We start from the raw sequence: 26,133 nt of genomic DNA, 5'->3' as shown, positions 1-26,133 counted from the left end.
ATTATGGGGTTCACCAGTCACTACATACTTATTTCCCCGTAATTAGGACCTACAACCACTGGGTTCATGGATTTGACATCCCATAACCCCATTAAGTCTTGGGCAGAGGGAAGTCGATCTAGGTTATAATGCTTCCACCATCCATCTTACACCTAAAGAATTTCCCAAATGATATCCATACTGGGTTTCCGTATTTCATGCTCGGCTCAGGTCGGCTTTTCATTACAAATATGTTACATGTTGATTCGTCGTTTGTAGTAGAACTTTGGCTATTGTAAAGGGTTCACATACTAATCAATAGCACCTCCAAGGTTTGGCTGTCAGCACTACTATTAGGTACACAGTATCTACTAGGTAGGTACCTTGTGTACAGGTATGTACTAGGTGCAAGTCCCCCAAGTTTTCCACTATTGTACGAGGTATGCAATACCTGTAATTGGGCAATAATACCCACCATCCTAATACAATAGTTGCCCGTTAGGCCAACCCGGCCCCTCCGTGAGCGCTACATGCCAGGTTACGGCAGGTACATATGCAAATACCTCTGTACCGACTTTGGTGCTTACAGATACTCACGTCTAAGAGTCGGCCATGCTTATGCCAGTAAAATGCGCGAATTGAACAAAGTAGTAGAATGCACGTGGAGCATTTCTAAGCACAGCATTTGTCCGCGACACGTCGGCCTCGTCAGGTACTCGCGAGAGCCGACACAGACATTGCGCACACAAGCGGTTCCGCCATCGCTTCATTGGTGCGTGAGAAGGTTGGCCTCTTCAAATATTAGTAGAAATGCATTGCATTTCAATGGCGCTCCATTGATCTTCTTGTCATGGTCAGTATCGAAGCGGTCGTTCAAGACACAATGTCAAGACTCAAGTATGATAATGTCATTGTATTTGGACCAACCGGCGATGTTGGTGGTGTTGTTGCTCAGGAAGCCTCCCGACGTGGTGCCAGAGTGTGGCTAGCTATGCGACGAATCAATGCCACCATCACTGCAATCAGCGAGCAAGACGAAAAAACGGAAAATTCCATCGCATCGAGGCAGATCTTTCTGATCCAAAGTCAGTCGAAAGAGCAGTGAAGGAATCAAAAGCAAAAGCTGCCTTCGTATATCGTGTCCAGACTGGCGACGCTCTCGAGAGCAGTTTTAGAGCTATGCAGTCGGGCGGAATAGAATATGTGGTTTTCCTCTCCTCATTCAACGTGAAACCGGAGCAAGATCTACGCCGGATCACGACCGACGATTTTATAGCCCATGTGCATGCTCAGGTGGAGATCAAGCTTGAGGACCTCAACATTTCCCATGTTGCACTGCGACCCGGAATGTTTGCGAGCAAGCCATTCAAGCAGGACCTCGATACAACAAAGACTCCATGGGAAGCCAGTGTCACATATGGAGATATACTCGAAGATTCTGTGTCGCCGGCTGACGTTGGGCGTGTCGGTGGCGCTGTTTTGGTTGAACGACCATCTATATCGTCCAAGGAAGCTATTTATTTGTGTGGACCACAACTCTTGACACTGAATCAGTTATGGGAGACAGTCATTGGGACTTCTGGACGCGAGATCAAGATTGTTCGTCCGACACTGGAAGAGAAGATTGCCGAGTTGACTGGGAAAGGCTTTCCGGCCCCTTTGGCGAAGAATCTTGTTCAGGGAATGGCCCAACGGAGGCATGTCAGCTTATATCCTGAGCCATTCTATACGCAAGCGGTGGAGAATATTGCAAAGTATTCGGGCGGCAAGCCAACCTCTTTTGCAGATTATGTGGCTAGCCAATACCTCGGATGAGAATGGCCCATGGTACTCTGTACGTAGGCACATGTACAGCTTGAACATCAATCGACCTGTACTTGCAGATTCGTAATTCATCTTGAACTTCAATAAAACCACTGATATTTGCTTGCGTTGTCCAGCGCAGCGACGTACTAGGTAGGTACGAGTTATGTGGCAGAGGCACTAAAACATACAGGCAAGGTCATCGCTTACAGGCGCAAGCCCACTACCTATACGAGCATATATGTAGGTACCTTAACGCAGACAGCGCCTCAGACTTGCGCACTATTGGAAACTTCATGCCCGCTAAATGCCACCAAATCACCCCCGCGCTTACGGTAGGTATGCAAGTATGACTTCAATACAAGGCGATGTTGGTGCGCGCGCGATCCTTCCATTAAAGTGGGGGCGTGACACGAGTAGATTTCTTGACCGTTGGAATAGAATTTCGTCGAAACTTGACACGAGAAAGAAAATCATTCTCCTTCTAATTGGATTTTCTTGACCATTTCTATTTCGGCTGATTCTGTAATCACTTTTTCCACGTTGTCTGAACATGACTATAACGGGCCTGAGTTCGCTCCACTGCGAGCACTTTATTCCCAGTGCTGAGACTCCCGCATTGGGCTTTACTCGCTGGTCTGACACCAACATTGATCGACCGTCTTTGGTTGTCATTCCAGAAAATGAGGCAGACGTTCAGGCTGCCATGGGTCTAGCAAGAACCAATCACCTCATCATTGTCACTGGTGGTGGCGGTCATGGAACTTATGTGCCTGTTGGGCCCAAGAACTTATACTTGGACATGAGAAAGTTCCAGACTATCCTCCTGGACAAGGCAAGATGCACTGTACGCATCGGTGGCGGCGTAGTGACCGGGGATTTGCTCAAGTCCCTGGCTTTGGATGGCTATTATACTGCTCTGCCAAATTCTAATGCCGTGGGTGTAGTTGGCTGTGTCCTTGGGGCAGGCAGCACACCGTTGAACGGTCTGCATGGGGTTATGGCTGACATGGTGCAATCATTTCGTATCGTTGTCTCCGAGGACTCCGTCATTGAGGTTAAAGCATCTTCCACTGGGGAACATTTGTCCCTCTTCAACGCTCTTTGTGGCGCTGGCCACGGACTCGGCGTTGTGACGGCCATTACAACGTCTGCATATCCTATATCTAGTCTCAACATGACGGATGACAAGATCTGCATACGTTCACTTATGTTCCCACCTACATCTATCGAAACGGCCGTGCGGGCATTTCTGGACCTTTCACGACCGTCGCCGAAAGTGAGCAACACACTTACATTCTTGCGCATTCCGGTAAGTGGTTCTGCGAACGGTGTACCAGTCATTGCTATAGGTAGTACATGTTTCGGATCGCTCCGGGATGCCAAGGATGAATCGAGCGCGCTGTATTCCGAAAGATTTGTAGAAGTGTCTTCAAAAGCAGGCACAGATATGGTACCAATGGAGCACCTCAATGACCGCTTCGAGCCTCAGAATAAGCATGGTGGACACAAAGCGATTGCATCATGTCGACTCAAGGCCATCGACGTGGAAACAATAACCACGGCTTTTGAAAGTTGGCTGTCGGTAACGGAGAGAGTTCCTGGTGCCTGGCGAAGCATCGTCGCGATATCGCGCTTCAACAGCACCAGGCATAAGGAGTTGGGGGCCGGTATTGGTGGTGATAGGTTCATTGAAAGTCGCGATAGAGACTTTTCTGCCATGACTATTGTCATGTGCAATGACGCGGCGGGATTAGACGCCATGACGGACTATATGACCAATTTCGTTCGTATGATGCGTGCAGGGGATGCGAGTAGTACACCGAGAAGTTTTCCAAACAACCTGAGATTTGGCATCGACTTGGAGGAGATGTTTGACAAACACAAGCTGGCCGAGCTCAGGCGTATCAAGCATATATGGGACCCGCAGGGCATTTTCTGGAGCCCGTTTATGAGCGACCCTGCGTAGGATATTGGCTTTATAAAACTGCATTCACTTGTCACAGGGACCTGGGATGGTCTTGAGATTTCTGTTTGCAATTGATACTCTTCCAGATGGTGCATTCCGACTTCGGGTGCAATGGTCAACTTGTCTTCCCCTCGAAGGGCGTGATGGGACGAGCCTAGGTAACCGTAGGTTAGAATCCAGAGAGTTTACCACTAGGATGGTGGGGACGGAACTGGATCCGTGTTGACAATTCCACCCCTAGCTACAGGCTTATTTGGGATGCATTTACGTATATCACCCATGACACAAAGTTTGACAAATGATGGTCATTCTTCACGATCATTTCATTCTTTCCAGAGCATAATTGCGACAATGACAACCAGAAAACCAGCCAGCAAAGATGGGCATGTTCTCATCATCGGAGCGGGAGTGTTTGGGCTCACAACTGCTCTGGAACTGAAAAAGCGCGACTATGCTCATGTTACGGTTTTAGATCGTCATCTCCCGCCAGTTCTTGATGGGAGTAGTGTCGATATTTCGCGAGTAATCCGCACCGACTACGCGGATCCTCTCTACGGACAAATGGCGAGAGAAGCGTATGACGGCTGGATGGGCGAGTTCAAAAATTACTACCATCACTCGGGCTTTGTGATGCTCGCGAATCAGCCTGGGCATGCATACCTCGAAAAGAGCAAAGAGCTCAACGAAGCCTTGGGGCAACCACTAGACGTATTTAACCAAGCTAGCGATGTTCTTCAACTTTACCCAAATATTCAGGCCAACTTGAGGGGACTCAAGGCATACCATAACCACAAGGGAGGGTGGGCGGACGCTAGCGCCAGTATTCGTCACTTGAGCTTGGAATGCAGTCGCCTTGGTGTTTCTTTCATTACGGGTTCTCGAGGGACTGTTGTGTCTCTCAAATATGCTGGAAAGCGTGTAGTCGGCGTCAATGTTGCACATGGTGATCCGATCCGGGCATCACAGGTCATCATTGCAGCTGGTGCCTGGTCAAACACCTTGATTCCCATAACTCATGCGACAACTGCGTCTGGCCAGCCTGTGGGATTCATTCAATTGACGAGCAAAGAGTCAGACGAGTTGAAAGACACACCAGTCATAATTAACCTCAGTACCGGCATGTTCTGCTTCCCTCCGACCCCTCAGAGTAACATTCTCAAGCTTGCTCGACACGGTTATGGCTGGGCTACACAACAGGAAGGAGGTGCAGATGAATCAGGAAGGTCTCAATTGGTGTCAGCCCCTAAGCGCGATGGAAACAATGTGGACGCCTCATACCTCCCGGTAGATGCCGAAGAGGCTCTACGTGAGGGACTCCGGCAGCTGCTGCCTAAATTTGCGAACCATCCATGGATGAACCGTCGATTATGCTGGTACTCGGATACTCGACAAGGTGATTTCATCATTGACCACCATCCTCGAATTGAGGGCTTGTTCCTAGCTACTGGTGGTGCGGGACAGTAAGTTGACTAGCAATCACATCTATCCCTTCTTTGCGGTTAGAAGCTAACGGAAGGATCAGTGCCTTCAAGTTTCTACCTGTCTTGGGGCATTATATCGTCGACTGTTACGAGAATAAAGCTTCGTCGGATATCAGACAAAAGTGGAGACTAGATGATGGGAACGGGTTACAAGAAGGAAGCATGGCAGGAGACGGGAGCCGGGGCGGTCCCCCATTACGGGTTCTCAGACGGGACGAGCAGGCAAAATTGTAGGAGATCGAGGGGCTGTGGTTGTTCTGTGATAAAAAGATGTTGAAGAGTAAATACAATATATGTAGGTGCTCAACATGATTCATTTGTTGACAGGGGACATTTTTAGATTGCCATATCAGAATGGTAGCTTGCAGTCCTGCTACATCATGCATCATGAAAGTAAGTAATTCCACTTCAATAATCTGACTTGTGAGCATGACTCCAAAGCCTCAAGAGTGGCCCTTCTTTTCCATACACAGGGTCCGTGGTAGGGCATTTGACGTTTGATATAATATTGAGAAAGACTTCTGGTGGCGACTTTCCAGTTTCGTTGCTCCATTTAGGACAATCCTATAAGGTTGATCGGAGGTCAGTCAATGCATGTATCATCATGAATGTCATTTCAGGATATTTACGCAAGGATAAACGCCAATATAACGATAGTCCGGAGAACTAGTGATTGACGAATGTGCTGTCCCGGCCGGAAGTACCACGACATCACCAGCCTCCACGTCGACCTTTAGACCAGTGCCATCACCATTATCCATACTGCCGAGGAGCAGAGTTGAAGTACCTTGAAATATACCTGCTTCTGAATCAATCGTGTGTCCTTGAAGGTGTGATTCGGTGTCGAATACCATAACACTCATGACTGTTCGGATGAAAGTGACGTATACTGATATGTCCCCATGTTCCCTGAGAGTTATCAGTAGACGATTCCACCCTTGCATTCATTTGATTGCATATTTTTCACCCACCCTCTTTTCCCAATTATTAGCAGTGAGAAATGAGGTAGTTCCTTCTTCTGTTGTAGGTCTTGGCAGTACGTTTCGATAGTGAAGCACGGGCAGGTTGTTATTGGGTGCGTCCCGCGTCGGCTCGAAAAAGTAGCAGCTAACTTGGGAAGGCATATTGAGATTCATGACTAATGCGGAGTTCTTGTCTCCAATTCGATTGGTAAAAGGACCAAACGAGCCTCCTTTTTGTGAGGATTCCTCCAGCACGGTCATTTCTCTTCTGCTCTTCCCGCCAAGGATAACTCCAAATCTTATCAGGCGGCACACGGTCCGTTTCCGTCTTCCGGGGACCCAGGCACGCTACGCTATTTCGTATCTCCCGGAATTCTTTAGTATCCATGGCCGCCACTGCACTGGGGTTGCCTTGGTCCAGCTAATCTTTACGCAGCTATCTTTGTTTTATCATATCCGCGGGTCTTCATCGGTTGCTCGGAAGAATGTTATCAGCGCTAAGCTCTACCGGCTGTTGTGGCAGGGAGATAAGCGTGCGGAGTATACTTGGGATTGTATTCATATCCAACCGCTTCATCCTATTTTGCATTCAATCGATGTCTCGCTACTTCAATCAAAGTGATTTGTTTCTCATTTAGAACGCTCGAATATCCAAACCACCATCATGAACGACTGCAAGCAGTCCCATCGAGACAATGAAGTCCCCCACGATGAAAAGGACGAAATGGAGAAGATCAAGCCTAGGGAAAGTCGTGGTGTCGGAAGTATGGTTGATCTGGGTGTCAATCCGGTACATGGTGACTTGAATCTTGTTTTCGTTGAACAAGCAATCGAAAGGATCGGCATGGGCGCTTTTCAGTGGAAGCTTGCTTTTACATGTGCCTTTGGATTCATTGTCGATCAAGTAAGCCCACTGTTCTGCACAATGTGATCTATCTACTGATTGGAAAGATGCTCTTAGTTTCCATCAGTCTTGTACCCACCCAAGCTGCAGCCGAATTCGGTCCAGAATACTCGACACTAATTTCTCCTTTCAACTATGCTGGCCTTTTTCTCGGTGCAATCGTCCTCGGACTCCTAGCCGACACAATTGGAAGAAAGCTAGTATGGCAAACTTCCCTATTTGCTGTCTGTATCTTTGTTATGGCAGCTGCGGGTTCTCCTTCCTGGGGTGCGCTCACGGGCTTCGTGACGATATACGGCTTCTTTGCCGGTGGCAATCGTGAGATTTTCAAATTTCTTTTCTTTTCTTATGAAGCAAACACTGATACTCTCCTCCTCCTCCTCTCAGTTGCCATTGACTTGACCCTACTCGCCGAGTGTTTACCTGCGCGATTCTCATTTTTGCTTACCGGAATGGCCGCCGTTTGGGGCCTGGGCAATGCCATCACAGGGCTGATCGGTATTTATCCAATCTTGACTTCACACAGGCGATTGCTGATAATGATATATATAAAGCTTGGCCTCTGCTTGTCAACTTCAGCTGCAATGGTACAACGCCCGACACGTGTCCCAAGTCAGAGAACATGGGATGGCGCTATCTCTACATCACTCTTGGCGGTCTTTGCCTATTGATGGCCGTTGGAAGAGCTCTGGTACTCAGTGGAAGCGAGTCACCGAAATGGCTGGCATCAAGAGGGCGTATTGAAGAAGCGGTCACTGTGCTCAACCACATTAGCAACACCAATGGGTCCGGGTACCAAGTCACAATGGCACAATTCAATTTGCCCGGAGACGAAGCTCACCACAAGAACATGTCACTGAGGCAGAGTTTGAGTCGCACAAATCAGTTATTCAAGGGCGCACAAAGAGTTCGTCTCATGATCTGCTTAATGCTACTTTGGATGTTGATTGGAATCTGGTAGGTCATCCGAACCCAAGCTGACGCTTTCTAAAGATCATGGGCCTAATGAATATTTGTAGTTACCCTCTTTTTACGATATTTCTCTCCTATTACCTGCAAGCCCATGGCGCACAATTAGGAGATGGTAGCGCATACCAAACGTATCGTGATTGGGCGATAACCTCAGTTGTTGGTATATTCGGTCCAATCTTGAGCATGATCATGGTCGCAGTGCCTTGGCTGCGGTCGCGACGATCTATCGCTATAACGGCTTGTCTGTGTGCGGTCTTTTCCGGAGTTTTCACGATCGTTGTGAATGAAGCACAGAATCTTGCGTTCTCATGCTTGACGGGGTTTTGGTTAAATGCGCTATACTCTATTATCTATTCGTGAGTCTTTTCCTCTCTGTTTCCTTCAAGTTTTCTCTGACACCCTTTTCCAGATATACACCTCAAGCTCTGAGTACCGAGAATCGTGGGTTTGGCAATGGACTGCTGATGGCATGCGGTCGTTTGGCTTCCCTCACTGCTCCCTTTATCGCGACATTTGCGGATGTTACCAGTCCTGTGCCATTGTTTGTATCATGTGGGATGTATGTGGTAATAGGTTTTATTGGACTCTTGCTTCCTGTAGAGACATCAGGTTTCGACCAGGAGATTAGCGCTTGAGGTGATGCCAGTCGGGCCTGATTTAGCTTATCTGCGTGTTGAAATGGGAGCGCAGTCACCTTCATTTCGGGCTTCATGCTCCACTATAGAACTGCATATATATACCTTCCACTGCTCCCATAGATACGTACAGACACCCAATCAACTAATCAATCACTTCACTTACCATAATTTCGTTTATCTCGACGCTGCGACGTACGTTTGGTCTCGAATACATGCTAATGACCCAATACGTTCCATCATAAAATTTGGCGGCCATCGTTTCAAATATAGTGAATGAATCATTGATCAATGATATAACGACTACACTACGGGTTTCTAGAATAAACCTGAAGTATAAAAGGTATTGGGGTTTATGCTAATAGGGGACGGTAGCTTTAAAAAAAGTATTAAGCAATAAGTATCTAAAGGTAAGGGTAATCGAATTAATTTATAAGTATAATCGTTAAAGCGTATTAAATGCTTTATTTATAGGTAAAATAAATGCTTAAATTAATTATTAAGGTAATAATTATTTATATAGGAAATCCTTTTATAATATATATCTATTTATTCCTTTATTAATGTTTTTTAGATTATAATACTAAGCCGATTTTATAGTTTTGGAGTCGATGGAGTTTAATAATTTTAATAATTTAATCGTTTAGATTATTGCTAAAATTATAATTTTATTAAATAGCTGGCTAGCAATTATTAAAAATGGTGGTTCCCGTTTTAACCTGTTTTCGGCTTTCGGTGCTAAGCCCCTTCTTTTTTTTTTAAGCGCTAATATATTTATTTATTTTTATATAAAAGTATATATTCGTAATATTAGCTCCTTTTTTTATATTTTTTATCCTCGAAAGATTTTAAGCTGCTTAAATAAATCGTAATGCCTATGTGCCGTAGTTATTTTATTTTTTTTTATTGTTTTTTTTTTGCTTTATTTATAATATATGTTTATTATATTAAAATTTTTATTAAAAATAACGAAAAAACGAAAAGCTCGTAAATAAATTAAGCTTTTTAATTTTATTAAATTAAACGGTCGTATTATAAATATGCCGTATACACTTTGCTTTAAAAATAAGCGTTTTTGCCGAATAGCGGACGAAAAGTCGATTCGTTATTTAGAGTATATTGCGTATTTTTCCCGGAAATGCGATAATATTTTAGTGGCTTTTACGCTCCGGAAGGTTTTAGATTAATAGCGGAAATTAAAAACCAAAAAAGAAAAAGCAAATAATAATTTTTTAAAACTTTACGAAAAAATAGCTAAGCTTTAATTTTTTTTAGCGGCTATTATTAATCGGTTATTTCGGATTCGGAAAATTAAAGCACGAATAAAGGCTTATAATTCCGAATTATTCGCTCGTAATATAAAGGAATTAAATAAAAAAAATAGGGTTTTTTTTGCTTTTAAAAGTTATAAATATTTCGTAATAAACGATTTTTAATCGTTAAGCATTTTTAACGAGCCCGATTAATCGGTATTCGGTTTCGGAAATAATTTTGTAGATTTTAGTCCTTTTATTAAAGCTAAAAATATTAATTAAAAGCGATATAATTTTTAATATGTTTTTTAGGTTCCTAAATATTTTCCTTAGGTGGGTAATTTTCTTATTTAACGTAGAACTAGTATTTATATCCGACCTTTTTATAATTAATAATTTTTTTGATAATATATTTTTATTAATTTAGTTCGGTTTTTAGCATTTCGTCGATTTTAGCGTTTTTTAGTACTGGTTTGAGTAATAAAATATAGAAGGTTTTATAGTTTCTTATAGTTTTTAGTAGCTTAAATCGGTAGTTAACGTTTAAAATTTTTTTATCGATTTTAAATAGTTTAAATTTTTTAAAATCGAATTTATCGCTTAATCGTTTTATTTTAATATTTTTGCGTAAAAAATAGACTTTATCTCCTTTTTTAAAAATTAGTTTTTTAATCTTTTTTTTATTATATCGGATTTTTGTTTTTTATTAAATAGCGATAAAGGTTTTTTAGAATTTTATTTATAGGTTTTTAAATTATTCGACGCGTAAAATAGCGTATAATACAAATTTTTTTTTTAGTGGTTTTTTAGTAATATCGGGTTCGTATCCGTAATTAGCGTAAAATAATAATATCCCAGTAAATTCTCGTATTATATTATTATATGCGAATTATGCGAATAGTAATAATATAACTTAATTATTTTATTTATAATTAACGTAATATTTAAGGTATTTTTCGAATACCTAATTAACTCGTTTTATTTATCCGTTAGTTTGCGGATAAAAAGCTATCGAAAGCTTATAGTCGTATTTTAGCTAATTAATAAATAATTTCTAAAATTTTAATATAAAAAGCTTATTTCGATTTAAAATAATCTTATTTAGTAATCCGTATTAATTAGCTATCGTTCGAAAAAACGTATAAGCTAATTCTTTTGCGTTATTAGCTTTTTTATATAAAAAGAAATAGGCGTATTTCGTGAGTCGCTTTATAAATATTAGGATATTATTATAAAAGGTTTTAATTAAAGGTTTTTTTAAAAATAATAGTTTTATTATAAAATCTAATATAATAGATTTTTATACCTTATTTAGCGGTGGTATGGGTTATAGTTCCCTATATTATTAGTATCGTGCTATTTTTGCTTTATTATATAAGTTATATTTTTTAATGATATTGCTAATATGCTTTTATAATTACGGGTAATTAAAGTGTTATTAGATTCGTTTGGTTATTTTAAATACCTTTTGGTGTCTATTAATGGGTGATTTATGGTAATTTTTAATTAATTCGTTAAATAGTATTTTTTTGATTTTAATTTTATCGGTATAGGTATCGAGTGTTCTTTTATCGTTAATTATTTTCCTAATTTAATTATTATTATTGCTAATTTTTATGGTTATATATAAGGTTATAATTAGTATTAAATTTCCGTTATCATTTATCGAAAAAATAGTGTTAATTTCTTTTAGTACTTTTTAGAAATAGTCCGGTTTTCGGCTTAAAGCGTCGGCTCGGCCGTTTTTTAATCTTTTTCGGTAGATAATTTTAAAATTAAAATTTGCTAAAAATTCTACCCATTTAATTTATTATTTATTAAGTTTTTTATTAATAATAAACGAGGCTAGATTTTTATAATTAGTGTAGATTTTAATTTAATATTTAGTTCTGCTAAAATAATATTTTTATTTTTAGAATGCTTTAATAATAGCTATAAATTCTTTATTATAAATCTGGTAATTTAATTATTTTTTTATAAATTTTTTGCTATAAAATGCAATTAAGTATGGCTTTTTATTATCGTCTTTTTATATAAATTATTTACTTATAGCGTAATTTAAGGCGTTTATTTCGATTTTAAATTCCCGTTTTAGGTCTATTATGCGTATTACGGGTTTATCTATAATTCGTTTTTTAACTGCCTCGAAGGCTTTCTGCGCTTTAAGTATTTAATCGAAGGATATATCTTTTTTTATTAGGTGTATAAATAGTACGGTAATACCTCTAAGTCCTTAAATAAATATTCGGTAGAAATTTACAAATCCTAAAAAGGATCTAACTTTAATTATTATTATCGGGGTAGGCTAATCCTTTATTATTAAAATCTTAGATAATTCTATTTTAATTTTTCCGGGGGATATTATATATCCTATAAAGGTAATTTTTTTTTTATAAAATTCGCTTTTTTTTAGGTTAACTAATAGGTTTGCGTTTTATAGTTTTTATAGCATTATTTTAACGTGCTATTAATATTCGTTAAAATCTTTAGAGTAAATAAATATATCGTCGAGGTATATTATTACGAATTTATCGAGGTATTTTTTTAAAACGTTATTAATTATATTTTAAAAGCTTATTAGTGCGTTAGTTAATCCGAAAAGTATAATTTTATATTCGAAATATCCGTATTTGTAACGGAAAGCGGTTTTTTATTTTTCTCTTTTTTTAATTCGTATTAAGCCGTATACGTTAGGTAAGTTTAGGGCCGTAAATTATTAGGCTCCGTGCAATTTATCGCGTAGGTTTTTAATTAAAAGTAAAAGGTATCGATTTTTAATCGTAATATTATTAAGCTTGCGGTAATTAATATAAAATTTTTATTTAGGTTTTTTATTTTTATTTTTTTTAGGTATAAAAAATATTAGGTATTTTGCGGATAAAATGGATTTTGTGATTTATCCTTTTTATAGTATATCCGTTAGGTATTTTTTTAGTGCCTTTTCGTATTAAGGTTTTATTAGGTATATTGGTATAAAGTGTGGTTTTTTCTTTTTTTAGAAAGGTATTTTATGGTCGTATTTTGTATGCTTTAGTAATCCTGTTTTTAGTATTTTATTAAATAAATCGCTAAATTCTTAGTATTTTTTTAATATTTTAGCCTCGAGTTTCGGCTTAATATATTTAGTTATAAAATAGAATTTAAATATTTTAAAATTGCTTAAGGGCTTATTTTAGCGCTTTTTAAAGGCTAACTCTTTTTTTAGTATATTTTATTAAAATTAGCCGGTATTCTAATTTATTTTAGGGTTATTCGCTTATAATTAAGGTATTTTTAGGATAATATCGTAATCTGTGATTTTTGTAATATTGCATTTAAGTCTTTTTTCGTGGTTTTAGATATAAATTTAAATATACGTAATTTTTATATTTATAATTCCGTTTTTATACGATATAAGTTTTTTATTAATAGTTTAGAATACGTAAGGCGTTTTTTTCTGCTTTTATAGTATTTATAAAGCGTTAACGATTATTAGCGAAATAAAATTTTTTTAAGCTCCCGTATCTATTAGGGCTCGTATTTTCTAATTTATAATTTTAATCTAGATTATAAGGTATTCGTTAATATTAATGCTATTTATAGCATATATGGATTTTTTAGTCGGGGTCTATTTTTATCGCTTTAAAAATGCCTGTGGTCGTTTCCCGAATTTTTATTAATTTATTTATTAGCTCGTCGCGTTTCGGCGGCCGTATATATTTATTATTTTGGTATGCTTAAATTCTTTTTAGCTCGTAAAGGTCGATTTCCGTATTATTTAGATAATTCGCTTATTTTTTATTATGTATTAGGGGTATTTTTTTGTTTTTTGTCGTTTTTAGAGGGCTTTTTTAGCTTTTTATATCCTTAATATACGAAATATAAGCTAGTAATAGTTTTAATATAGGTTTTTTTTATTTTTTTTATTATTTCGATAATTAGTCGTAATAATAAATTAGCTATCGAATATATCGGTAATTCGTATTCGTTATTTATAGCTCGTATTAGATTTTCGGTATTGTCGTTTTTTAGTTAGGTGGCTATAACGCGGATACGTTTTGCTATTTTATATTTCCTAAGGAGGTGTTATGCTTTAATTTTTTTTGCTACGTAATATTCGTAATTATAATATAGGTATTTTTCCTATTTTTTATCCCCGTTTTTTAGGCATCGGTTTAGCTTTTATAATCGTATATAAAGCATTACGAATCTTTAAGGGTCGATATAACTAATCTTTATATTTTTTATTTTTCCCGCCTTAAAAAGGTGGTAAATAGCGTTTTTATTATATCGTAAAGGAAATATTTTTTTTCGGATTTTATTTTATAAATATATATTATAATTAGGGTTAATATATTTATATTATATTACGGTATTATATGCTAGGTATGTATAGGTAAGCTTTGCGTTATTTTTTATTGCTGCTTTTAGGGTTCGTCGGGTTTATAAAATGTTGGTTTTTTTTTAGAAAATTTTTGCAAATTGTAGTGCGGTATCCTATTATTTTATTATAATAATAATTATATCGTAAACGTAGCTGGTTCCGTTTTTGGATATATAATCGATAATATGTTTTTCGTCGTTATTTTGGATAAGCTTAACGAGTTTGTTTTTTTTTTGCTTATTAGAATCTATATCGATATTAATGCTTTTTTTGCAATTAAAGGTGTTATCGCATAAATCTCGCTAATTCTGGCTTTTTGCTTATTTTATTTAGTAGTATGCTTCGTTTTCCGAGGCATCCGAAAATATGTAATCGTTATTATCCTAGAATTATTTTCGTTTTTTAAAATATACGGTTTTTCCTAATTTAGTGGCTGCTAAAATTTTTCGTTTTTAGGGATATTATTTATTTTTATCTTTATTAGATTTATACGTCCGATATTTATTATCGAAGCACGCCGTTTAAAAGAGTAATTTATAAGGTATATTATCCCTTTTAGTATTATTAAATTATTTTTTACTTTTTAATATTAGCTTAAATCCTGATTTTTTGGGTTAGCGATATTCGTTAGCGTAATATTTTATTTTATCGTAATTATAATATTTAATTTTAGATTTATTTTTGCGCTAAATAGCGTTAAGGTCTATTTATCCGCTATAGGTTCCGTATAAGGTTTTATTGCGCTAATTATTTTTAGGTTATTAAGGATTTTGTTATTTGCCTATATTGGCGTAATTGCGTTAGAATCGCGATATAAGGTGTCCCCTTTTTTTTTTATTTTATCGAGCGTATAATTGGTTATCGATTTTAACGGTAAATTCGCTATATTTGCTAAATTTAGCCGGTAGTTTAAGGATCCTGCTAAATTCGTTTTTAATACCGTTTTTAAGTCCTCGATAGTATAATATAATCCTAGTGTCGTTGGTGCATTTTATTTTGGCGATAATGCGTTTGAAATCTGCCGTATAATTGGATGCGGATCCTTTTTATTTAAGGTTTTTAAGTTTTTTTTTTAGCTTATCGTTTTTTATCCGGGTCTTAGAATAGGGATTAAAGCGTTATTTCGAATTTTATATAGTTTTGGAAAATATTTTGAGTTTCCGCTTTATATAGTTTTATTTGCTATTCGTGCTTAGTTACGTCCGAAAAATAGGGTTCGAATTAAGTAAATGCTCGTTTTTTAAAATAAAACGTAACGTAAAGTATTTTTTATTTTTTTGTTATAAATTAATTGCCGTAAAAGGTTTAGTAAGCTCGGACTTAGGCTAGGAATCCTTAGAGTAATCCGGGAATATTATTAAAAGCCGCTAATATGCTAAGCTTAAGCTTTTCGGAATAAATTAGGGTAGAAATAATATTAGCTGCCCTAGCTATAATATTATTAAAATTCTATAATTCCTATATAATTTATTTTATTTAGGCTTTACGCGTAAAGGAGGTAGTTTTTTTTTTTTAAATGCGCGGATTTTTTTAACTAATTCTAAATATTGGTTTTTAGTTAGTTCGAAATTATCTTTTTTTATTTTTTACGCAAGCAAGTGCTAAGAGTATTTAGATAAGAAAAAAGGAGTTTTTCCGGTTAACGATATTTTGCTAAATATTATTTAAGGTTTTTTTTAAAGGTAACGTACCTAAATAAAAATAATTAAAATATAACGATTATATTATAGGTTTCTAAAATAAACCTAAAATATAAAAAATATTAGGGTTTATGCTAATAAAAAACAATAGCTTTAAAAAAAATATTAAGTAATAAATATTTAAAAATAAAGGTAATCGAATTAATTTATAAATATAATCGTTAAAGCGTATTAAATGCTTTATTTATAAGTAAAATAAATGCTTAAATTAATTACTAAGGTAATAACTATTTATATAGGAAATCCTTTTATAATATATATTTATTTATTCCCTTATTAATATTTTTTGAATTATAATGCTAAACCGATTTTATAGTCCTGGAGTCGATGGAATTTAATGATTTTAATAATTTAATCGTCTAAATTATTACCAAAACTATAATCCTATTAGGCAGCTGGCTGGCAGTTGTTAAGGATGGTGGTTCCTGTTTTGACCTGTTCCCGGCTTTCGGTGCTAAGCCCCTCCCTTCTTTCCTTAAGCGCCAATACATTTGTTTGTTCTTATGCAAGGGTGCATATTCGTAACAAATGAAGTGACCAGAGCAATCTCATTGGCGTCCATGCTGTCCTTTGACACCTAGACTTTCAGACAGATAGGCAGGCACCAACCCGCAAAACTCTAACCTCCGACTGACTTCCCTTATTGTGGTTAATCACTCAGGAATCTTAATTTTCAACCATGGTAATCAGCACATGTGATAGGTTGGAGCATAATGGAATCTATTCGTTGTCAAAATGAAACTGTCTCCACTGGGTCATGCCGCTGAGCCTCCCCCACACAAACAAAGCTCTACACGGGAACGGTGATTTCAACAGCGACACTTTTCTGCATCTTGCTCCATTCCTCAGACTTCCTGGCAAAAGCATCCTCGGTGACGCTTTCTGAGATGCTGCCAACAGATGCCGAGTTCAAGGGGTCGCTGGCCCAGAGATAGTAGCTTATGTCTCCGCTACTGCCCGGCACTGTCGTTGATTCGAGCATGCTGGAACGCTCCTCAACACCAAGCTTGTCTGCATTGGGATCTTCTGTCCAAGAAATGCCGTTGCCCCAGTACGAGAAACGCTCAGCAGCATGATCCCAATTGTAATCCTCCCAACGGTTTTCCGCCAAAGTCTGCATATAGTGAAGCGAGCTGCCAGGCCATAATGCCGTGACTTTGCCATCCACTCCCTTCTTGACTGCAGATATGCGTAAGCGCCAACACTAGTGTCTATCTGAAATGAGAAGCGAAACAGCGACTTACACCAGCTTCGGCATGTTCCTGTCCATACCATATCACGCATGATTGATTGCGTGTGATCATCGAAATCTTGCTGGGCCTCCGGTCTCACGTCGAACGCCTTTACACGCTGTCGTATTACTTTTCGCAGCAGGCGAATGAAGTAGTCACTTGTCGCCTCCAAGCTTCCTGTGTCATGTCAATATGAAGAGTTCGGGTTCGTGATTAGACAAGAGATAAATACCCATGAGACTTCCGTTGGATATCGGAGTGTTAGGACCGAGATATATGAGATAGTTTGGAAATCCAGCGACTCCAGTTCCCATGTACGAGGTAGGTGTTTCCGACCACAAACGTTGAAGATCAACGCCGTTACGTCCAATGATTGGGAAGCGAGGCCGGAAGGATGTGTTAAAGCCCGTTGCGAGAACCAGGATATCGCAAGCTCGCTCTGTTCCGTCTACCACTACTCCCTGTGACGTTATGCTATCTACTCCTCCGAACACCGGGAGCACATTGTCTTCCTGCAGGCTGTGAATATATGGTTGTCCGGGGTTCATCCGGCGGCATCCAGCTTCGAATTTTGGAATGAGCTGTTCTTGCAGCGCTGGCGTTCGAATCAGTGTTTTCATATTTTCCTCCAAGTCTGCACGTAGGGCTTTTTGCTCGGGGGTGCCCTTCATGAATGCACGAAACATGCCATTAAACTGAGCTTCCAAGCCTTTTCTGAGATGCAGATAGTATGATGCATCTTTCTTGAAGCGATACTTTTCTTGCTCGGTATAAAACGGATTCGGAGATGGTGCTGTTTCTTCGAGGCCTATCGGAGGAGTGATCCAAGATGGAGTTCGAATGTATACATCGACGTGGCTTGCCAAAGGTTGGATTTGTGGTATCAACTGTATCGCACTGGCACCAGCACCAATTACGGCAACCCGTCTGCCCGTAATGTCGACGCTGGGATCCCAAGCCGCGGTGTGGAGACGAGGCCCAGCAAAAGAGGAAAGTCCTGGGATCTCAGGAATTTGAGGGTCGTTTAGTATCCCTCCAGCGTTGACCAAAATTTCGGACTGCACTCTATGTTGCCCGTTCAATTCCACGGTCCATGTTGCCGATTCCTCGCACCAAGACGCATGCGTCACTCTGGTGTTATATTGGATATATCGATCGAGATTGAATGTCTGGGCTACTCGCTTGAGGTAGGCTTGAATTTCGGCAGAAGAGGCAAAGCTATGCACGTGAACTTGCGGATTAGAATATACACGAAATCCTTGTTTGCCAAAAAAAAAAAAAAAAAAACTACACAACTTTGACCAGTCCGGATTCGGAGCAAAGGAAAACTGATATACATGGCTAGGAACATCACAGGCACAGCCTTTCTGGGGTCAGTATTATAGTGCGATCTTATGCAGCCTGGCGACGCACCGGGATACCTGTTTTCGAACCATGTGCCGCCAAGATCTGACGACTTTTCATATATTGCGAATTCAACATAATCTCCAAGGTGCTTTTGGAGTTTGTAAGCTTGAAGGCAGGGTCAGCGGTAATATCAGACCAAAATATGCGTCACAAAGCTTGCCCATTAGAATACCGGAGACTCTGTATGAATTAATGTTAGCTCCCACGCAAAGTCCGAAATTATGATCTGGAGTCAACGAACCCGGCACCGATGATTGTGCATCGCAAGCGATTCGAGCTCGACGTAGTATTGTCCTGTGCCATTGCGATATACAAAATTCTTCTCTACCCCAGTGAGTGCAAAATCGTGATTTCTTTTCCTTTTCAGACGATTGCATAGCAAATGCTTTTCTGGCAAGCATTATAGAGCATTGGTCTAGTCAAGATCCACAACGGTCTACCAACATCTGTGGGTACGGCTTTGGATCCGGGTCGAAGGCGCCAAGCCGGAACGATCGAAGTCCTATCTGTGACTCTTCAAGCGAGTCGAAGGCCTGTCCCATCAATGACCAGCTATCATTGTACTCTGCAAGATACATGTGGGTACGGAACTTTTGATACCGTGACTTGCACTTGGATGAATATCGGAGCCTGGCGGGATGCAGCGCGGAAAAGTCACTAGAGTTCCCCGTCAGTCCAAACACGGCACATCCTTACCCTCGGACACGAAGATGTATGTGCAAAAAGATATCCATTTATGTCCTCTCAAGTTTCTCGGGACACTCAAGCATTGCTGTTCTTGTGGTGTCGAGTTTTGAGTTAGTCTTTGTCATCCCCTCTACGCCTTGGTTTTCCGCACACGTACAATGGCTTCGTGGTTTGGACTTGGCAAGAAAGCCGAGGCGCCGGGCACAGATGTACCCGTGAGAGCTTTGCCAGCAACCTGGTACCATTCCTCCGCAATGTATGAGCTGGAAAGACGGGCCATTTTTAGCAAGAAATGGATCCTCGTGTCCCACCAACTTCGCTTTGTCAATGCGGGTGACTTTGTCCGCATTACAGAAGCTGGATTTCCATTCTTTCTGATAAAGGACCGTGCGGGCAACATTAATGCTTTCCATAACGTCTGTCGACATCGCGCATATCCCATCATCGAGAGAGACTCGGGAAAGGCTAGTGTGTTGGCCTGCAAATACCACGGTAAGCTTCTGAGATCAGGATCATGTTGAAATCAAACTGATGTTCTCTTAGGGTGGTCGTATGGATTTGCAGGCAATCTAGCCAAGGCTCCAAAGTATCAGGATCTCGAAGATTTTGACAAGACAGCAAACGGACTATACAGAATCCACGTCCATGTAGACAAACTGGGATTTGTGTGGATCAACCTTGACTCGGAGTCCCAACCATCGATACCCTGGGAACATGACTTTGCCGGGGTTGACACCCAGAAGCGCCTCCAGCCGTTTGACTTGACCAAGTTTCACTTTGATCACCAATGGGAAATGATTGGTGACTACAATTGGAAGACATTGGCTGATAATTACAACGAGGTGAGTCGAGAAACCACAGGAAAAATATACTGTTTTACCAAGAACTGACAGTGATTGGGGCATCAAGTGCTATCATTGCCCAACCGGCCATCCTGCACTGAATGGCATGTCAGACTTGTCAAAGTATTGGGTGGAAACCACCGGCGGACATATCCAACATTTCAATACGGATAGGCCAGGTACTAAAGGCATGGGGATCTTTAGTTCCTTTCTGTATCCTAATGCTTCGATCACTATATCGTGAGTTCTTTCTCTACAATATGCTACAAGATCTTCACTCTGAAAATTCCAGGGAAAATTTCTTCTACATCATGCGGTGCATCCCAATTTCAGCTACCCAAACCAAGATGGAATATGAAGTCTACCGAGGGAATGACGCACCGACAAAGGACTTTGATTGGATCAGTGACATTTTCAAGCAGGTTTTGAGAGAAGACAAAGACCTGTGCAACGCAGCACAGAAGAACCTAGAGACTGGCATCTTCACCAATGGAGAGTTGCACCCGCAGGCAGAGAAGGTGAGAATCCGATGGATAGATTTTCCCAGGTGCTCCATGCTAATACTTCCAGGGTCCCTTGTACTTTCAGCAAGTCACGAGACAATTGGTCATGTCCCACCGTAGAGGGGAAAAGGCTTCCGGCGAGGAACACTGGCCTGCCACGCCAAGGCAAAAAAGCACAGCTGCGAGTGACGAGGACGCGACTTTTTGCGCGAGTCTCAAGTGCCTGGAAGAGGTTTCAGACAAGGAACTTTCTTGGTAGTCAGCCCTTGAATCCATATATTCTTGTATAGTCAATTATACACTGGTGCATTGGAGTCTAGCCATGTCTCAATTGCCTGTCCATAATCGTTCGCGCTGAGTAGCCAACCGTCTTGCAAAATATTACCGCTCATTGCATGAGGTAGACGACCTGGGTGTTCTGGGCTGTTCGTAATGAACTCTGTCCTCCCAAAAGGGGTCCTTGGTTCCTTGTTTGGCGCATAGAGCGGAGTCGCTTTGGGCACCGCTCTGTGTCCAAATATGCCTACAGATCCAACAAGATCAAAGTCCACGCCGCTTTCTTGAGAAATGTTGTTCTCGGGAACAAGTGACTTTCCAAAGACATCGCTATTGTTTTGTGGTGAACTCCGGCTGGAGTATCCTTGAACGAGTAAGTCGTTCAAAAGTCTTGTATCAATGGTCCAAGCCGCCTGACTATTGCCAGTTTCTGGTCCACGAGGAGTTGGTGTAGCAACTACGCTTTCTTGTAGCCGCTCCAAATCCTCTGCCTATAATGCAGCTTCATATTAGCTCATGTAGATGTGCCAGAGCTTGTATATCGTTCATTCTGCCATCTTCAACTTACCATGGTGTTGACGATACGCCAGGTGGAACCCATGCGCCACAAGAAGTTCATGCACTTTTGTAGCCCTTTCTGTGCTGACTCTCTCAAGTCACTATCGGTTGTGACAAAGCTGTGCTGAAGATGGATCGTCGCTATGATGACAACACAGTGGGCCAGGGTAGGATCAGAAGTAGCAAACTGCTTGTCCTCCAAAACGTCCAAGAAATGACAGATCCAGCCTGCATTCCTCGTTATGTTCTCAAACGATTGCTGGATGAAAGAGTGAGGGATCGAGTCCCTAAAGTTTGCCAATCGGAGTGACAAGAGGAAAGGATGGTTCAATAAACATGGAATAGTAGAGTATACAAATTGGAGAAACAACCACGGACCCCAGTGATCCCTCTTTTGCTGCAATATCTCAGGTGCATACTCTTCGATGCGGTTCTTCTCATATCGGTGCGTCAAGGGAACTCGGGAGTCGATCTCTAGATGATGCTGCATGACAGAGGAGTAGTCTGACGAGGGTGCCCATGGGGGTACTGTCTCTGTAGTAGGGCGTTTGGCGGCATAAGCACGCGCCAGTTGCCAAACATCAGTCAGCATGGCTATATATTTGATCGAATCTCCCGAGTCTCCATCGCTAGACGTGAAGTCCGTCAATGGGAGCAGGTGTGCAGTAGCCTGAACACCACCGCCTATGGTCGGCATGAACCTTGCGACGACCGGAAGAGAACCATACAAGTTCTGAAGCATGAAGATACTGCGAATGCAGAGTCGGAGCTCTCTAGACTCTACAAGCGGGGAATTTGACTGACCAAGGCAGCTCATGAGGCTTTGGACCAGTTGACAAGCCATGGATAGGTTGAACTCCGCCTGTAAAGTCCTGCCGGCTGTAAAGCAAGTTAGTAAGCAGAATGTACGACTGTGGCGGGTAAATCTTTCCTGTGTTATCAAGCATTCCCAATAGACACAAAGTCTGTAAAGTAGAAAGTTCTATCTTGCTCGTAGCAAGGCGCTCCATAACCATGGTTCGACACTTGGTCGTCATGGCTTCGAGCTGTTCTTCCTTGCTAGAATTTGACGTCCCAGGTGGAAATCGCAAGCTCAACGAACCCAGCGCAATAAGAAGTTCCGGGTCTCGATTTGGAAGTGTCTCAATGAAATTCTCGGAATTGAATAGCTCAACCGGCTGCCGATGGCACCATTTCAGATAGAGGGAACCTATCCGGGCAATGGATTCAGAATTGAACGGGAAAGAACTGCTGGAGCATCAATGGTGGTCTTTGAGCGTTCGACACACAACTCACGGGACATAGTTTCTGGAGGAATCAGATACAGCAAGTCCTGTTGCTGGTGTCGGGCCAGGTTCGCCAACCTCGGGGGGTATATCTGTGGCTCGCCCCGATGCTCCATTTGAGCTTAAAATTGTGAGTTGTCGCTGATAGTCGCTCATCGAGGCAGAAACCTACCCAAGACGTGCCAGTACTTGGTCCAGCTTTCCTTCAAGACTATCCATTCGGTCCTCCTTGGTGTTTAAGTCAGTCAAATTGGGTAGAAGCTAGCTATTCTGGGTCCGATTACCAACTGGCGATTCTTCGCACCCAAGCTAATTTCCGAGTCCGCCAGATAGACACAATCTTGACCCAAACGCACACAATAAGAGCAAGCAGGTTTGTCTCCTGGGCATTTGGACTTTTTTCGACTACATATACAGTACGTCAGAAAATGTTCTGTTGTGCTAGCAGATCGAACACTTACCGACATGGCTCGCAGGCCTGGCGCACTCGTTTCGAAGGTCTTGATTCTTCCATTGCAAACAATCATGACGGTCGCCAGACACCCCTTTGTTGATGTGAGATGGTACGCGCGCCTTTCAAAGACGGAAGAGCTCCAGGTTTTGATATCAGATCCGACGGAGTTAGTTCGGGAACCGGATGATATCCTTCTTCTCGTTTCCTTATTCCAGGCGATGCGGTTTTTGGACTTGCGCCCCTCATTGCGTTGGGGGTCTTGTTGCTAGCCTAAGAGCTTATCTAAATTTCCTCAACTAGCCGCAACTCTTAACGTCACATTCTGATCCTACAAACATAAAGAGATGGAAATCAATTCCAAGTCAAAAAGTCAGAATGCTCATTTTTGCTTATACCGATAAGTAAATTTTATTTACACTTGTACAAAGGAGTTAGTCCTTGAATCTCCACGTTCAGTTGTGTTGGCTGTATGGCTAAATGGCACCTTTGTACCTGGTATGCACATGGTTGGGTAGCAAAACTCTCCACTGTCAACTTATACGGTGATCTTGGGAAGCTTTGCCGTAGAACCTTTTTCTTTGTCCTCGGAAATCAAGGGGGTTAGAGGTCAGAAATCAGCGGCGTACTGTGTACGCTGACCTTTGCTAATCAAGGTCTACATTTCAAGGACTCAGTTTATACGCCGACTACACAAGCCTGATTGTGGTCCTGACTATTATGGAGGTGTTTTTGACAGCGGAACTCCTATCTGTTCATGATATGCTTGGGATTCATGATCAACGGGCACAGAATACCCCGTATCTTTCGCCTTTAGTGCTTCCAACACGATCAGAGCATTAGTGAGGCAAGATTGCCAATGTTCTTGGCGCTGAATTGTAACAGAAGGTTTGTTACACCATGGTTATTCAATTGAGAAGAGTTGTAACATATAATGAAATGCAAATTGAAAACCCACCAATGTTGTCTGGAACGAGGGCCATATTTATGGGTGTTTGAGTTAGCGTGGGTCTTGGGTTTTCAGAAGGAGTTGACCTTACGTATCCTCAAAGCTGGTTATGAGTATTTGTATGTGAGCAGCGTGGCATTCTGGCGGTAGCCGAGTTGCCGCCGTACCATTCTCGGAACTCAGCAATTTACACCAATCTAGTCGACACGGAGGATAGGTCCCATGGTTACATTGACTAGTTACAACCAAATCGGGGTCGGTGCGTCGCATATATCCAATAACAATGACTATGCAAGTAGCATACCAGCACAGCGCACATCCAAACAAAAGAAATGACCATTTGTCACAGCAGTAGTGAAATCAGGAATGGGGAGTTACTGTGGGGGGGTTTTTTTTCCGCATATAAATATCGTCCTTGGCCTATCAATCTCTAGATCTGTGAGTATTGCAGAAGCGGCATTCAACTGGAAAATTGTCTTAGGACTTGGCCACAATATGCATTTTCCATACTCATTCCAGCTACTAGGCCTCCTGGCCAGTCAGGCTGGAGCTGTAACGGTTTTCCTATGCGGCGACTCGACCATGGCTGAGAATGGGGGCGGATCCGGAACACAGGGTTGGGGTCACTACCTGCAATATTCACTGCCCTCAAGCACCTATACTGTACAAAACAGTGCCATCGCCGGTCGTAGTGCACGCTCTTATACCCGCGAAGGACGGTTCCAGGCGGTCGCTGATCAGGTCAAGTCTGGAGACTGGGTTGTGATTGAGTTTGGACACAATGACGGAGGCAGTCTCACGCCCACGGATAACGGTCGGACTGATTGCTTCGGAGAGGGAACTCAAACTTGCCAGACCACATATGATGGGGTTTCCGAGACAGTGCTCACGTACCCAGCCTATTACGAGAATGCCGCCAAGTTGTTCTTGGCCAAAGGAGCCAAAGTCATTATGAGTTCTCCCACGCCAAACAACATTTGCGAGACTGGTACTTGCAGCTGGGGACCGTATCGATTTGACTATTATGCATGGTAAGTCTCACGTCACTGGTGATTCGATAGATGCGGACAAGAGACTTAAATCTTCTTATTAGGTACGCCGCCGCCGTCGCGGGTGGTACAGGTGCAGGTATGTCCAATTCTTGTCTTCCAGCCGGATCACGATTAATAGAATCCATAGGTGTTTACCACGTACCTCATGGTCAATATGCAGCACAGGCCATGACAAACCTTGGGGCCTCGGTTGTGAATGCCAACTATCCTGTTGATCACACGCACACAGGCCCTTACATGGCGGACATCATGGCGAAAGCCTTCGTTCTAGGTCTCAAGTGCGGAACGAGCGGGTTGGGAGCGGCAGTCGTCAACTCGACAAGCTCCATGACTTCGACAATCCTCGGCCCTTGCATTTCATTCAACAGCACTGTCCCGATCTAGTTCATTGGTGTCAGTTGTATGTATATGGAAAGTATCAGGCGCACACTTGATCATTAGCGGATCCAAGCGCTCAACAAGAAGAAATAACAGAGGCAGCGCCCAGCTCTCTTGAGTGGTGGTCATTGGCGTCGAGATGCGTGAGGCTTGGACCAAGAAAGGACAAATCAAATCACAGTGTATACAATAAAGCCCAAGTATGTCAATTGAGCCGATTGCATGCATAGTTTCCAGGAAATAGTATTTATTGAAAAATTACAATGGGTAGGTAGGTATGTAGGTGAAAGGTCATGAGAACTGAGGTACTGTGTAATTACTAGGCGGTAATCTTGTAGTCAGGTACCGCACTACAGTGCCGCCCAGCGACATGGTACTGGTACACTTCCGCTGTTTGATAAGATAAGAGCTTTTTCGTCATGACAGCCAGCTAAAGAATCCCATTCCCATTTCCCAGCGCGTTGGAATACCGCGAGCGCAAATATTTTGGC

The 26,133-nt window shown here is 41.2% G+C and overlaps 8 protein-coding genes across 8 annotated transcripts; 6 read left to right on the top strand and 2 right to left on the bottom strand.

The window, feature by feature from the left end:
• Window positions 1–862: 862 nt before the first annotated feature.
• PFICI_02145 (uncharacterized protein) lies at window positions 863–1,794 on the top strand (the record flags this gene model as incomplete). Its single annotated transcript, XM_007830726.1, has 2 exons — window positions 863–1,064; window positions 1,178–1,794. The coding sequence occupies 2 exons, from the start codon at window positions 863–865 to the stop codon at window positions 1,792–1,794; spliced, it is 819 nt and encodes a 272-aa protein (XP_007828917.1).
• Window positions 1,795–2,335: 541 nt separating this feature from the next.
• Window positions 2,336–3,751, top strand: PFICI_02144 (uncharacterized protein; the record flags this gene model as incomplete). The annotated part of the gene is made up of 1 exon (XM_007830725.1): window positions 2,336–3,751. The coding sequence occupies one exon, from the start codon at window positions 2,336–2,338 to the stop codon at window positions 3,749–3,751; it is 1,416 nt and encodes a 471-aa protein (XP_007828916.1).
• Window positions 3,752–4,102: 351 nt separating this feature from the next.
• Window positions 4,103–5,215, top strand: PFICI_02143 (uncharacterized protein; the record flags this gene model as incomplete). The annotated part of the gene is made up of 1 exon (XM_007830724.1): window positions 4,103–5,215. The coding sequence occupies one exon, from the start codon at window positions 4,103–4,105 to the stop codon at window positions 5,213–5,215; it is 1,113 nt and encodes a 370-aa protein (XP_007828915.1).
• Window positions 5,216–6,858: 1,643 nt separating this feature from the next.
• Window positions 6,859–8,698, top strand: PFICI_02142 (uncharacterized protein; the record flags this gene model as incomplete). Its single annotated transcript, XM_007830723.1, has 6 exons — window positions 6,859–7,098; window positions 7,146–7,596; window positions 7,653–8,055; window positions 8,118–8,426; window positions 8,480–8,629; window positions 8,680–8,698. 6 exons carry the CDS (start codon window positions 6,859–6,861, stop codon window positions 8,696–8,698), a joined length of 1,572 nt encoding a protein of 523 aa, XP_007828914.1.
• An 8,113-nt stretch (window positions 8,699–16,811) lies between these two features.
• PFICI_02141 (uncharacterized protein) lies at window positions 16,812–18,689 on the bottom strand (the record flags this gene model as incomplete). The annotated part of the gene is made up of 4 exons (XM_007830722.1): window positions 16,812–17,200; window positions 17,266–17,430; window positions 17,486–18,471; window positions 18,667–18,689. 4 exons carry the CDS (start codon window positions 18,687–18,689, stop codon window positions 16,812–16,814), a joined length of 1,563 nt encoding a protein of 520 aa, XP_007828913.1.
• Window positions 18,690–19,505: 816 nt separating this feature from the next.
• Window positions 19,506–20,951, top strand: PFICI_02140 (uncharacterized protein; the record flags this gene model as incomplete). Its single annotated transcript, XM_007830721.1, has 5 exons — window positions 19,506–19,839; window positions 19,891–20,189; window positions 20,257–20,429; window positions 20,482–20,707; window positions 20,760–20,951. The coding sequence occupies 5 exons, from the start codon at window positions 19,506–19,508 to the stop codon at window positions 20,949–20,951; spliced, it is 1,224 nt and encodes a 407-aa protein (XP_007828912.1).
• A 31-nt stretch (window positions 20,952–20,982) lies between these two features.
• Window positions 20,983–23,339, bottom strand: PFICI_02139 (uncharacterized protein; the record flags this gene model as incomplete). Its single annotated transcript, XM_007830720.1, has 6 exons — window positions 20,983–21,459; window positions 21,537–22,398; window positions 22,436–22,777; window positions 22,823–22,933; window positions 22,985–23,040; window positions 23,274–23,339. The coding sequence occupies 6 exons, from the start codon at window positions 23,337–23,339 to the stop codon at window positions 20,983–20,985; spliced, it is 1,914 nt and encodes a 637-aa protein (XP_007828911.1).
• A 1,455-nt stretch (window positions 23,340–24,794) lies between these two features.
• On the top strand, window positions 24,795–25,648 carry PFICI_02138 (uncharacterized protein; the record flags this gene model as incomplete). Its single annotated transcript, XM_007830719.1, has 3 exons — window positions 24,795–25,243; window positions 25,306–25,340; window positions 25,392–25,648. The coding sequence occupies 3 exons, from the start codon at window positions 24,795–24,797 to the stop codon at window positions 25,646–25,648; spliced, it is 741 nt and encodes a 246-aa protein (XP_007828910.1).
• Window positions 25,649–26,133: the final 485 nt, after the last annotated feature.

The sequence above is a fragment of the Pestalotiopsis fici genome (genome assembly GCF_000516985.1).
Source record: "Pestalotiopsis fici W106-1 unplaced genomic scaffold PFICI_Scf_2, whole genome shotgun sequence".
NCBI lineage: Eukaryota > Fungi > Ascomycota > Sordariomycetes > Amphisphaeriales > Sporocadaceae > Pestalotiopsis > Pestalotiopsis fici.
This window is presented reverse-complemented; position numbering and strand designations above follow the sequence as displayed.